The sequence below is a fragment of the Ptychodera flava genome, chromosome 10, assembly GCF_041260155.1.
Source record: "Ptychodera flava strain L36383 chromosome 10, AS_Pfla_20210202, whole genome shotgun sequence".
NCBI lineage: Eukaryota > Metazoa > Hemichordata > Enteropneusta > Ptychoderidae > Ptychodera > Ptychodera flava.
In genome coordinates, this window is record NC_091937.1 from 21,691,810 (window position 1) to 21,705,427 (window position 13,618).

General features: G+C 35.4%; 1 protein-coding gene across 2 annotated transcripts in view; it reads right to left on the reverse strand.

The window, feature by feature from the left end:
- Positions 1 to 1,795: 1,795 nt before the first annotated feature.
- The window catches only part of LOC139142236 (tubby-related protein 4-like), a 64,465-nt gene continuing 52,642 nt past the window's right edge, over positions 1,796 to 13,618 (reverse strand). Inside the window, exons 12-14 of one of the 2 annotated variants that reach the window (XR_011554327.1) lie at positions 12,188 to 13,380; positions 4,074 to 6,212; positions 1,796 to 3,922 (exon numbers count right to left, since the gene is read on the reverse strand). Coding sequence is in view for 1 of the 2 variants with exons in the window: in XM_070712117.1 (XP_070568218.1) it covers positions 6,096 to 6,212; positions 12,188 to 13,380 (1,310 nt within the window). In the remaining variant the exon portion in view is untranslated. Of the gene's footprint in view, positions 6,213 to 12,187; positions 13,381 to 13,618 lie in introns of both variants that reach the window. The other variant, XM_070712117.1, reaches the window with a different exon arrangement.

A 13,618-nucleotide genomic window follows, 5' to 3' on the forward strand; every position in this document is an offset into this window, starting at 1 on the left:
CGCAGTAGGTGAACATTGTAACTTGCAACACAGAAGGTGAATATTGTACTTGCAACACAGTAGGTGAATATTGGACTTTGCAACACAGTAGGTGAATATTGGACTTCCAACACAGTAGGTGAATATTGGACTTTGCAACACAGTAGGTGAAAATTGGACTTTGAAACGCAGCAGGTGATTACTATCATTACAATTCTTTCATTGGTTGTACATCAAAAATTTCATGTGATACATAAATAGGACAGGGATGAAATATTTAATTTGCACTTCACAAACACTTCTGAAAAGACAATACATCTTTCATCCACATTTTCTATAGATCACACTGCTGGTTAAATGAGGGCTCTGCCAAACTAGTTGAAAATGTATTGAGCAACTTCCTCATTTGCACTGTGAATGTCACAATGTAAAACCAGAATTCAGCCAACTTACATTTGCCACATTTGTGTTATGTAGAAAATGGTAGACATTTAGTTATGTAATGTGAATTCATGTGAAATATCACAGTAATATCGCAGGATATAATTTAACGTCTCCAGTTTTCACGGTGCAAAATCAACCCCTAAAAAGGTGTCATATGTCATGCAATGATTATCATACATTGAATTTTCTCTCAGTGGCTTGATAGAACAAGAAGTATTTTTGGTTTCATGAATGCTTACACTTTCAGCCATAGTCATACAAATGTTATACTTTGCTTTCCATGCTTCACACTTGATAAGATAAGTTTACTTTTGGCAGCATTTTCATATGACAGTGTAACTTATTTTGATTTTCAAGACATTTTTTGTCGTCTTAATTCCCCCTAAACCATTAACTTATGACCGTTTCATTTTTTTCAGTGATTTTATACATAATTCACTTTCTTGAATCCTACATCTCAAGCAATTTCAATCAGCACCTCAGCAGGCAAAAGTACTACTGCTGTTGCCAAGTTTCACAGTACATTAAAAAACACCCATAAAAACAATCGATAATACCCAAACAAGCAAATCTTCAACATACAGTAAAACTGGTGACACAACTGATGCTTCTTAAAAATCATACTCACATGATCCCTCTTTGTGTAAATACCCTCTCTGAAATGGCACCAAGTATTTAAAGATCTGCTCAAACATTCCCGTAATATTTGACCTTCTCACAGAATTGAGTATATATTGTTGACTCCTCTTGTAAATAATTAAAAGCAAAAATTGTACTGAGAATAATAATAAAGTATACCTACTGTCAAGAATACACTCTGTACCCGATGTTGCACACATCAGACTCAAACAAGTTGTCCCAAAATACTATTTCATTCACCAGTTGAAAATTATTGATACCTGACTTTCTGGGCACCAGATTTGAATGATGTGGGACACCTCTCAAGGAAAACAGCAATGAATTGATGCAATATGTTTTTTGCTCCAATTGATATATGTCTGATCAGCTGAACCTCAAGAGGGCGCTTTTTGAATTTCCCATCCAATTAAAACTGATCTTGCCAAGAGCTTTGGTGAATTTACATAAATAGCAAAACTTTTCTAATTATGAATTTAGAGTCCTAACTGCATTCTGTCCTAACTGTTGGCAAACAAGTGCATGGGAACATCTTCCAAAATTCTTTTGATATCTCACATGAAAGAACAGAACACGTAAATGGACAAACGAGACAGTTTATACAATTCCTGGTCAAGGGAGAACCTATCATAGACAATTTGAAGACATCTCAGACACTTGAATGTAAGAACACATTGGGTAATCATCATAGCAAATATATTTACAATTTTCCATACCACACCTACAAACTGTCAACAATTGAATTTTTAGACTGTTACAAGCATTTATTCCAATAAAATATCACCACAATTCATGTGATAACAAAGTAAATAAATATCAACAGCCTCGTTCTTGAATAATGTATAATGTAAAAAGTACTTTTCCATCATACTTGGACATAAATTTTGATGAACGTGTGCTGAAAGCTACGTGACTGAAATAGGTCAGTCTTATCAACACACACATACAATGACCAGAAAATCTTTCACACAATCGTGTCTTACAAGAAATGAAGATCAAATAGATATATGGTAACTTCCTCTGAATAGTAATATACTTTGTGAATGATTTCACCTGCCACAGAAAAATACAATACTTCTTAACATGTTCCTCCCCCGATTCCCTGTAATCAGGTCCACACCAACCATTGATAATGATGGGTTTGGACCAAACCATGGTGGTGAAGGGGGTTACAGAATGTCAGTAGAGTTTAAATACCTCCATTCTAGAAGCTGATCTGGTATGATAAAGTCTTTAACACTACGCTGTGACTTAAAATATTTCATCCAACTTACACGTTCTGATAATTTATATGAACACAGTACATACACAAGTCAAAAAACTTTTCCTGGTAGGAGACTATTATTATACAATCAAAGATACGCAGAGTTCAACCTTGGTGGCAATCCTAGTTGGCAACTGCACTACTTGAGACATAGCAGTAATGGTGGTAAGTTGTCAAATCTGAATTGTTTTGATGTCTATTGTGCATTTGGATTGATGAGGCTTGGTAGCCAACCATTCATGATGACCTTTCTTCCCAAATTTTTCTGAAATAAACCTTACAAAATCAGACACAGGTAAATGACTTGAATGTCAGATTTCTTGAAGTACTCTTTCATATCTGAGAACGTGAAGAAAAAGATAAAAAAGACCCTAGGGTTACAAGGACCAAAGTATTTCATTATAATGGTAGCCATCTGAACACCTGTAAAAATCAACCAAAATGCTAAACAGACAAAAACAATTCATATTTCCGGTAATAATTCAAATTTTTTTTTCAAAACAGCAAGAAGTCTCTTGATAATGTAGTCAGTGCTATCACAGTACTTGTGTTACACAACTGGCCAAATACTCTTGCAATAAATGATCATAAAAATATTCAATGGGAATTTTGATATCACTCGGCAAAGTCAGATCTGAAAAAAAACTGACACTCAGAATAACTTTTGTCATTGGAGCAATACCTCTATCATCAAATAGCTCAGTTGTCAAAAAAAGTTGTATCACAGAACACTTTGAATATTCCTAAATCAGTACATTCAATAAAATCTACTCTTTGATAAAATTGATAATCGTCTCTCTTGTACACTAAAAATTCAAACTTTTCTGCACTCAATATACAAAGAAAACTTCTTTCAAATAATCAAAGTTTTTACCAAAAATATATTTTTGCAGAGCAAAGAGATGCATGTAAAGCGTAGACATTAACTACAGGATCAGATAATTATCTGTTATCATAACTGTATACTGGATTTGACACATTCGTATCCAACAGAAACACCAGTGTGAATTTTCAATTGATCGGGATGAATACAAATACTGCATAAGTGCATTTTGTAAATCATTTCCACCAACAAAAGATCAAATAATACACTTTTGCATGTGTGAAGTTCATTAGACAGACTTACAGTGCATTTCACAGCGGTGGCACAACTCAGCGTATGAGACAGACACATTGCACCTACACCACAAACAATTAGCTTGGGTATCACAACACATTTCAAAGTCACCGACTCATGATTGTTTACAGTAAACCAGCATGAGGCAGCTCTGTCTAGACGGATACCTGATCAGTTGATTACACTTTATCTACAATGTAGTTGTTTTTACACTTTCAGTTGAAAGCTAAAACAAGAAAATGTTTGTAAAACCTCATGAGCTCTTCAACTCTAAGTTGACATTGTAAAATCAGTTACAGATCAATTGTAATCGACCATTCATTTCTCAGTCCAGACAGACCTGCCCCATGCGCTGGTTTTACTGTAATTAAGCGATGAGTCGTGGTTACTTTGAAATGTGTTGTAATACCCAAGCTAATCCTGTTTTGTACATGCCATGTGTGAGTCTCATACGCTGAGTTGCGGCACTGATGTGAAATGCGCTTCATGTGCATGATTGCAAGGCACCATTTTACAAGTGGTATAGCCACAAACTGATGATGTCATATCGCCATACACAAAACACAGATGCCTTGTAATTACGGCACTGTGTATTGTGTATGGTGATTTGACGTCATCAGTTTGTGGCTATACCACTTGTAAAATGATGCCGATTGCTATATCACTGAGCTGAGAAAAGACGACTTTGAAATGACGTTGCTCACAAACAGAAACACTATTTTAAAATAAATAGGACAAAAGTGATATTCCAAAAAAATAAACATACCATCTTTGTTGTCTTAAATAAGGTCATAAATAAAACTTTCGAGTAAAACAATACAGAGAAGTCTTGGCACGTCAGTCTGCAAATGCTGGTCAGTTTGGACTACGGTATTATCTGAAGTACTGATATGATTAAAAACAAAACCTTTCATATCATCAAAATTATCTTTCAAAGTTATAGTTTGAAAGTCAAGACCAGAAGAGTTTACAGGATATCAATACTATGACAGTGTGTACATTAGTGACTGGATAGTTCCATTTAAAAGGACAACAGTTGTGACTTCTGATAATATTTTTATTGTTTTTCTTTGATAAAACATTAGAAAGCATTGCATGAGACGACTGAATTCAAACAAATTTCTTTGTGTTCACTTATCTTCAGTCTTGCCCTTTGCATTCTGTGAAATGTAACACAATGCCATTGTTTACAAATCAATTCCATGCCCAGACTGAAATTTGGTTGTCAACCATAGCACTGGACATATACACGTATTGACAGCCTGAATAATATTATTTTGGGAGTAGAACAAGAAGCTGCATGCAGAACGAAAAAAAAAACATGCAGAACACAACATCCATGTACTAAAAATATTACTTAAGTTACACATTTCAAATGGTTAATATTGCCAACATCAATGAAAAGCACTGTTGCAGATGACTGGCTCAAGAATTTTGATTTTTCTACTGATACATGGCAGTATGTTATTATAAACGGAGCACATGTGGCAGTTAAGGTACAAAGTAATTACAAACATCTTCATTTTGAGTGAGTTAATTTTCATGAAAATGTTTCACAAAAAGTTGTAAAGTACAACTTGAGTTTGTAAGAAACATTCTTACATAATTGTTTATGTTTTGTTGACTAAGAACTTTTGTTCTGGTGATCTAAAATGCCATGAAAGTTTATCTCACAGAACGGATACTATACAGGTTTTTTTGAGATGCAGCTGAAAATCTTTAAATAGACATTTCATATAAAACATTCTCTCATGTACGTTCCTCGTCAGATTTTTGAAATTTCATACAATGCATCATCACAGATGATCAATTTTGGACTGAAATGCACACAAAAAAATTACTGTGAAACAATTTTACCCGCAAGAAAATCTTTTTTGACAGACAAATTTCAAACCTCTGTTAACCTTTATAGGTTTGAACTTTTGATGTTTCAAGACCAGTCTAATTGAAGCAACACTGGAATACAACACTGAAACTGTCATGGTCTTCCAATCCTGATAAACACATTGGAAGGTCTGCTTAGGTGAATTCAGACACGTGAAATTATGGCATACACAAAATTTCATAGATACATGTATATACCACACTTTATTCATGATATATGAACATACTAATTCTATAACACCAAAATGCAAATATGTAAATTTGAGGAACAATATGGGTACTCATATTTATAATTTAATCACTGTAATGTCGATGGACAAGACAGCTTCCACATGATTTATAAATGACAATTTTGCATTTTTTTCACAATTTATCACAGACTGATGCAATCCTGCAGAACATCTTCAGCCATGGGCGTGACTTACAAGAGGACCACGGAGTAATGAACTTGTGATACAATATGTAATCTTTACAAAAAAGTCTGGAATCTATAGTCATTGATTGCTTCAGTGGGATTATGACATCATATCATGTACTGATCACAAAATTTACAACGTTAGAAACTTCACATAAAAGCCCATAATTTCAAGCAATCTATGTCTGAAGGTCAGGTTATATAATCGTGGTTAATTTACCACTAGTCAGCAAAACTCCTACTGTGATACCCCTAAATCCATTAAGAATGGATGATCCCACTGGCTGTAAAGCACAGGGTTCTTCCATTATGTCATGTGGCATATAACAGATTGGGTGAAGGGTTCCGGTGGCGTTTCACTTGAGTCTCTGTGTTACGTTAGCTAGAGCCACGGCAAATGCTTGTAGAGTCGAGAATGGATACTGGAAATCCAGTGTATAGGCCATGCCATCAATGCGACCAAACTGCATCACCTGGAATACAAACACACCAAGCCATATTGTAATTGTGAAGCCATGTACAGAAACAAAATTGCCAGTTTTCCTGTTAGGTTTGTGTATGTTGAGCACAGAAAATACACATACACTGGTCCAACTGACCATGAACTTAATATTGATTTTTGATAAAATGAATATAACCTTCCCGAACTTTACATCGAGAATTAAAGTTTCTTTCAGGGAATTTGTTTGTAAAATACCAAAATTAATTTTCCCACTTTGTCTTTGAGAGGAGCAAAGGGTGTTTATAATGCGTTTTTCAGATTGGTCAAGTGAAAAATTGAAAGTACAATAATGTAATATCAAAGACAGGAACTCTGTATGTTTGGGACATAGCCATAACATTTCTGTTGAGTCAGCGAATAACTATGGCTAAACAAAAGCATCACACATACAGCCACTGGTGGCGCTGTTTGGAACAGTTGTCATTTGCTCATAATTATGGCCATCGACATTAGAAGCGAGAGAGTCTCACTTCTACTGACTGTTAAGTCGCCACAATTTCTACATTTATGGAATGTTCCCCTATAACATAATTTCCCAGTCTCACTCTGATTGGATTATTACCCCATAAGAATTTAGCAAAGTTAACATAAAGAAATGAGAACTTCAAGTATCCAAAAGTAACACATGATGTCTGTGGGGTATTGGCCAAGCCTGCAGTTTGCATGTCATAGAAATACTCAAATCACATCTCATTTCACACCTGTAAGTAAGCTAGGACAAAAAAGAAACAGGCTTAATGTTGAATGAAATTATCACATATTGAAGTGAGACTATGTGAATAATCTGGCCATCATACAATATGATAGCAAAAACTTGTAAGTATAAATTGTTGCAACTTTCAATACTACCGTACGAAAAGTTACAAGGTTGCCCCAACAAACTGCAACGTAGTGTAGACTTTGTGACATCCTTGATAAACTTGCCTGATACTGACTTAGAAGTTGCCCATCTTTGTAACAACCCTCACACGATATCTACAAGAATCTGGCTACCTTGTGCAATCCTTGTACAAAGTCCATCTTGCTTGTATGATATTCAGGCAGGGCGTATAGAGATTACATAAGGATGTGTGAGCCTTGTAGTAAGTCCATAATATAAGATTACCAGTGAGCTGGCAAAATGTTAGATCATGACAACATTGATACTGAGATATTTCAGTTGGAAAACAATTGTTTGTAGTTTTTTCTAATTTCTTGAAATATTCTGTCTTTTGTAACAAACACAATTACATTTTAAGCAAAAAAAATACTTATTACGAAGTAACTGTTCACTTTTCATCCAGTGATATTCATGAACCTATAGTTGCAGCAAATTATTTTTATCAAATAATGTATTTTTTTTCAGAAACATAAAATTGCTACAGAAATATTTTGAGATCTTTTTGTTATATTTTGAACAGGGGTATTTTAATACTGAACCATATGTTAAGGCATTTAAACTCCATTCAGATGATAAATGTTAATAGTAGGTGCATTGCCACCTACAATACAGATTCATTAGTTTTACAAAACTTGGCTGTCCTAGTCCCTTTCACATGTATTTGGAAATTTACTTCTAAGCCAGGGGCTCATCTGCACCTGTTTACATAAACATACACTTTTCCCTTATTACCACTGACGGGAATAACAAATGTGTTTCAACCACAGCAAAGTTTACATTTTACAGCTACATTCATCAATGTTACACTTGTCACAGTAATTTGAAGATACTGGAAGAAAAACACCACACCTGACCAAAGCAACTTCTACCACATGAGACCTGCAGACTGCCATTATTGTTTACATCAAATCTAAGACTATAAGTCCAGTGGTCCGATGATGTCATACATCATGTGAATGTTTCTTACTGATTGGCCCGAATGAAACATGTGATATGCCTGTTATCTCTGGTGCCAAATCAACTACATGAACAAAACAACTACAATCAACCTGATCAATCTGTATGACATCAGCAATCATATGAATGTTTCTTACTGATTGGTCCAAATCAAACACGTGATGTGCTGTATCTTTGGTGGCAAATCAAATATCTGAACTGAACAAAGTTACCGTTCAAATATACTACATCTGCTTCTAGGCTCTGCTGCGTTAAATACTACTTCATAGTTATAATTTGATAATATTTTCTCGTTGACTGATATTTATTTGGCTTTGAACAAGTTTGCTGTCGTGTATTGGTGAATTGATGAAACATGGAGTATTCAGACTGTTTCTTTCATCGTTGTCACTGAGGACAAATGTATAAAGGTCAGGGAAAAATACCAGTACAGCATCACATGGAAGTTTGCTGGTAATTTAAACAGCGTTATTTTCGCGCCATAGCAAAGAAATTAGGTAAGTGTTGTCTTCTGCAATTTCCCTTTATAGAGATAGCTTTAAGGTTTCAGTATTGGCTGGGTTTTGGAGAACTGTTTACACATTTAATCAAATGAAACAACAATTGACCCCCACCAGTGATCAGTGTCTCTTTAATCATATTCTGTGCCCAGTATTTCCGAAAACGTCAGGTTGAAAGTGCAAGAGCAGTGCAGTCTTGTGTTAAATACATTACACTCGATAATGAACTGGAATAAAATCCCATGTACATTTTCACCTATTGACAGTGGTTGTAGGGCTTCAGTAACATCAGATCATTGTGAAGGTCAGCTTACAATTCTCCACATTTCAAGCATGATCATTTCATTCATATTTTCTGAATGTTGCGTTAAGTAGTATGGTTGAGAATTCATACTGTGTGTCTTCCAAAATTTCATTATGCAGAAAACTTTCTGCACGTCATGAGTGAATTATGTATTTCTCAACGTAATTTATACCATTGTACTTTGTGAGCTGAGGAATATTATCTCCTTCCAAATCTGAGAACGCATATCCACCTGGTATTATGTAACAGTCACCTACAAACTAACCTTGCATTTATGACTGCTCGTCTACGGTTGTGAAGTGAAATGACTGTCAGCTTACTATTGTAAACTTCAAAGAAAAAAGATTTCTATTTATCATTTTGTTAACTTGTGAAAAATGCTCTGTCTTTATTTTTTAATAAAAAACCAATTGAGCCATGATGAATTTTGAAAATAAATAATCTTGGTAGTAATTAAAAATCTTTCAGACTGTGTATATTATTGCAACACTATGAAGACCTAGAGGGAAGGTTGGTTTAAATATGCGTGGTTGTTTGTGAAAACCTGACCAAAAAAATTGTGCTCATTTAATTACCATGGGGACTGCCAGTTGTATTGTAAATTCTTTCAACTGCAAAAAATTTTTAGGACTCTGACACTTGAAGACTGTTTTTTTTTTAAATTATCAAGGTTTTATGTTTCATGCATGATTTCAATTTTTTTCAGGAGACAGGAAAACTCTGAATGAGGTACCTCAAACAGCAATGAATCAATGTCACACATGGGCAGAGTCAAAGGTCACCAAACCAAATCAGTAATACACCAATCAAGGAATCACACTGCCTGTGAAAACTGGTAAGAAATGGAGTGCAAAAGGCCAAAGTAAAATCATGAAGCCCAAGAAATAGTGCAAATCACCACATCGAAAACGCCTTTGAAAGAAATACTGCAGCCACCACTAAGGATAGGCAGTGGCAGAATTCTGGATATCATGGTGTAGATGTTGAAATAACAGGAACGATAAATGGTATGTATATTGCAACTTTTAATTTATTTTCATCAATAACAGCTGCTTTATTGATCAAACAAAATTTTGTATCAATCAGGGTCATTGTACATGTAGATCTAGACAAGGGAACCAATTTTGTTGGGTTCAAAACTGCAATGTATGAGTATTAATTGGCATAGAAGTTCAACTTTTTTCCAATTTTAAACAAACAGTAGCTGTAGTCAAGATGAAAAAGCAGAGGTTGTTCCTTGTACTCCTGCGCTGGACAAAGGTTTTATTACTCATCATTTACGTTCCAAATTTCTGTCATTTCAGCTTTCATCCACAAAAAATATCAAACTGACAGACTCAGTGTACCAAATTTCAACGATGTCATCAACGATTAATGTGCTCAAGCAAGACAATGCAGAAAGAGAAAAACAGATAAATTGGTGAGCCATAATTCCACTGAGGAAAAATTTCAGTAATTTGTAGATCTATGGGACTTTTGACGCTACTGTACCATGTGTTTTATTTCAGTCAATTGACTTCAATCATGACAAGCTACATCACTGGCATAAATGAAAGCTTTGCATAATTCACAGATTTTGTCTACAATTTTGTGCTGTCATTATAACTTCTAGCTTACTTAGACTTTAATGAGTTGCTTTGTAATGATAGGTTTTTTAACTAATGAGAAAAGCACTGTTTTTATGCTTTGTATTCATTTTTTTATTTGCAAAGGTAATTTACATTACGAGTCATACTGCCACAAATTTTTGATATTGCAGTTGCATAGTTTACATGAAGAAATATTTTTGTAGCTGACAATGATATGATAGTAAGATATTAAGAATCTGATCCAAACACCAACCTAATATAATTACTTCAACCTAATGTTGAGAACTGTATGACATTGATAGTTAGAATTCTGAGTTTAATTTCTAAAATTAATATAATTATGAAATAGAGGCATCTCAAATTTTACCAGGAACATAGAAACAAGTGCATGCAACAAATACCTAAATGATAGAAATTTTTATGATGAAGATATCAGGCTTCATAATTTTTATACATTGGGCATTTTACATTCACAAAATGTAATTGCTGTTACCAAACTCGTGTTTCAAAAACGAGACAAGTATGATTAACCTTTCCTATTAACAATAATTTTTACATTTCCATGATGTAATCAATATAAACCTATCCTTCACTTTATAATGTATTGCATTCATACATATATATTTATCATATGTAAAAGGAAAGTATGTCAGGTTTTTTCATGTATTGACAAGTTGGTCCTGAATATCCTTCACTTTTGAGCATATTGTAAGGCTGGACAATTGACAAAAGTTATTTCAAGTTTCAATATAAGCTTTGTCTCTCATTTTTGTAGTGTTATTCACGTACACTGCTATTCCTTTTCATTTTAGCAATAAATAAGTTCTTTCATCCTACATTAGGTCTTATCTGGTTCATGATTAAGAACTTGTACTTGACTGTTGTGGAATGTATGAGTGACACTGTCCCTAAGTGGTAAGACTTTTCAAAAAACTATGCATACACCTCTGCAGTATTAATGTGCACGTATAACCATCACTACAGTTTGGTAAAGGAAGAAGATGAGGATGCACTTGTGATGGTTCAATATCTGCTAAAATGCCTGCAGGAATATTGGTATTATCCCCAAATTAATGGAAGGGGGGGGGGAAGGAGGATATGTAAAACTGTTATGTAACATTATCCAATCTCTGTACAAAGATTGCCATAAGCGATAAGGGGAGTCTCCAAGGTTCAGACAGGGTAAAGTCTACAAGCTTCTGACAAAGTTGGCCCCAGTTCTAGCCATTCCCATGTCAACAATGAATACCAACCTTGAATACCATTCTAGTAACCTCCTTGTAACAAAGTTGTAAGACAAATAATGTTGCAAACTTGCACCATTATCTTGTCACAACCTGGTAGCTTTCGTACTGTTTCCATTCAAGTAAGTATATGTTCTTCTTCTTATTCCCCCTTGAAGTGTGTTGAAATACACATTATTAGAGTTTTGACAGAACAACACAGTTTGTACAAATGCAATCTTATTGTTAGAAAGTGAATTCTTGTCAAGACTAAAACTGAATTGTCCATGATGACGGTAGACATCACATACTTACAGGCTGTATTGACAACTTAGCATTTATGATTTTGTGAGTAGAGCAAGAAATTGTCTTTTACAAACAGATAAAATGACAATGGGAACTAATCAAAAGTAAAAGTAAACTGAGTTTTCAGATTCCATTTCTCTATGATTATTTTTTTCTCTCTGATGATTGATTAATTATATATACCAACCTGTTTTCCATGCAGTTCAATTTGGAAATTCTTGGCCGATTCCTGGGTGACTCTTCCACCAAAGTCCAACTGATAGACCTGCGTGTTTTCATTCCACAGTGGGGCCTTATTGTGCATTACAAAGACTCTCGTTTGACAACTTTCATTCCAAAGTTTTTTCATTTTACGTCGTGATCGATTAGTAAGTGGTGACTCGTCACTGCTAACGCCCTCCCCATCACTGTCTGAACTGTCTGCACTTTTGCTGCTCTTGAGTTTTGCCGTCACAATTTTACTTCTCACTGCGATGTCGTCTTTCCGACATTTCACATTTCCTACATCATTAATTTGTCTCCCTGATTTATTAGACTCTGTCCGGTTCAGGAGTCCAGGTTTGGCTTTTGTGAACCGAGCTCTGGTTCCATCATTGCCAGTCACAGGTGATTTCTCCCTTGTTTTTCCGAGCCGTTCTTTTGAGTCTCGTCGTTTGGCAGGCGTTCCACAATCAGCACTCTCCGTACCGTGCGATCTCGCGAACTCCGCTAATGCTGGTTTTTCAGATTTAGACACACTTCGGCCGTGACTTTCTCGCAAAACCAAGCCAGTCACATGTGAGTTATTCACACTATTGGCTGAAGGCGTCAGAGTGCTTTCACCGCCGAACGCAGTGAGATACGCTGCGTCTGGTGACACATCCAGCTGTGACGAAACTTGTTCATTTTGTAGTAATCGGCAGGCACTGTCTGCCCATCGCGGTAAATTCATTTCTAATCCATCCACAGCTTCTTCATCATAGTTCGGATATCCAATTGCAATCATGTTATCATACAACTGTACAGGTTCCTTCTTACATGGTGACCCCTGACCTTTGTCCTTATGTTGCTCCCCGCTCTTTCGTCTATGTTTTCGTGTCTTTGGTATAGCACCCTGGAGTTCAAATTTGGATTTCTCTTGTACTTTTTTTGGCGAGTCTCCAGCCGAGTCTTGGCTGTCAACCTTTGCAGCGCCCTCTGTGACATCACCAGAAGTACGGTCAGGTCTTTGATCAGTGTCATTGTCTTGAAGTCGGAAATTTGCAATCTGATTGGTCAATCGCTCTCGGCTGATGGGTGATGTTGGGCTGTGATTGGTTGAACCAACTGGTGCCACAGGTGCAGCAGCAGCTATACTCTCAGCAGTGACTTGAGCTGAGTTTTCATCTTGGACAATCGAACCTGAGAAAAAGAATCGTACAATTTATCGAAATAATTTTTCCAACCTAAATTTTCGTAAAACATTTTACCAATTATTATGAAATTTTCTTTAATTATTTTGATAATTTTGGACTAAAGAGACATAACTTTTCATTGGGCACAGTTTTTCATCAAAATTTTGGGAAACATCTGAAAAAATTGTAGGGATCCTATAGAAATTATCTGCATAGTTTATAAAGAGACAAAAATTGACTTACAA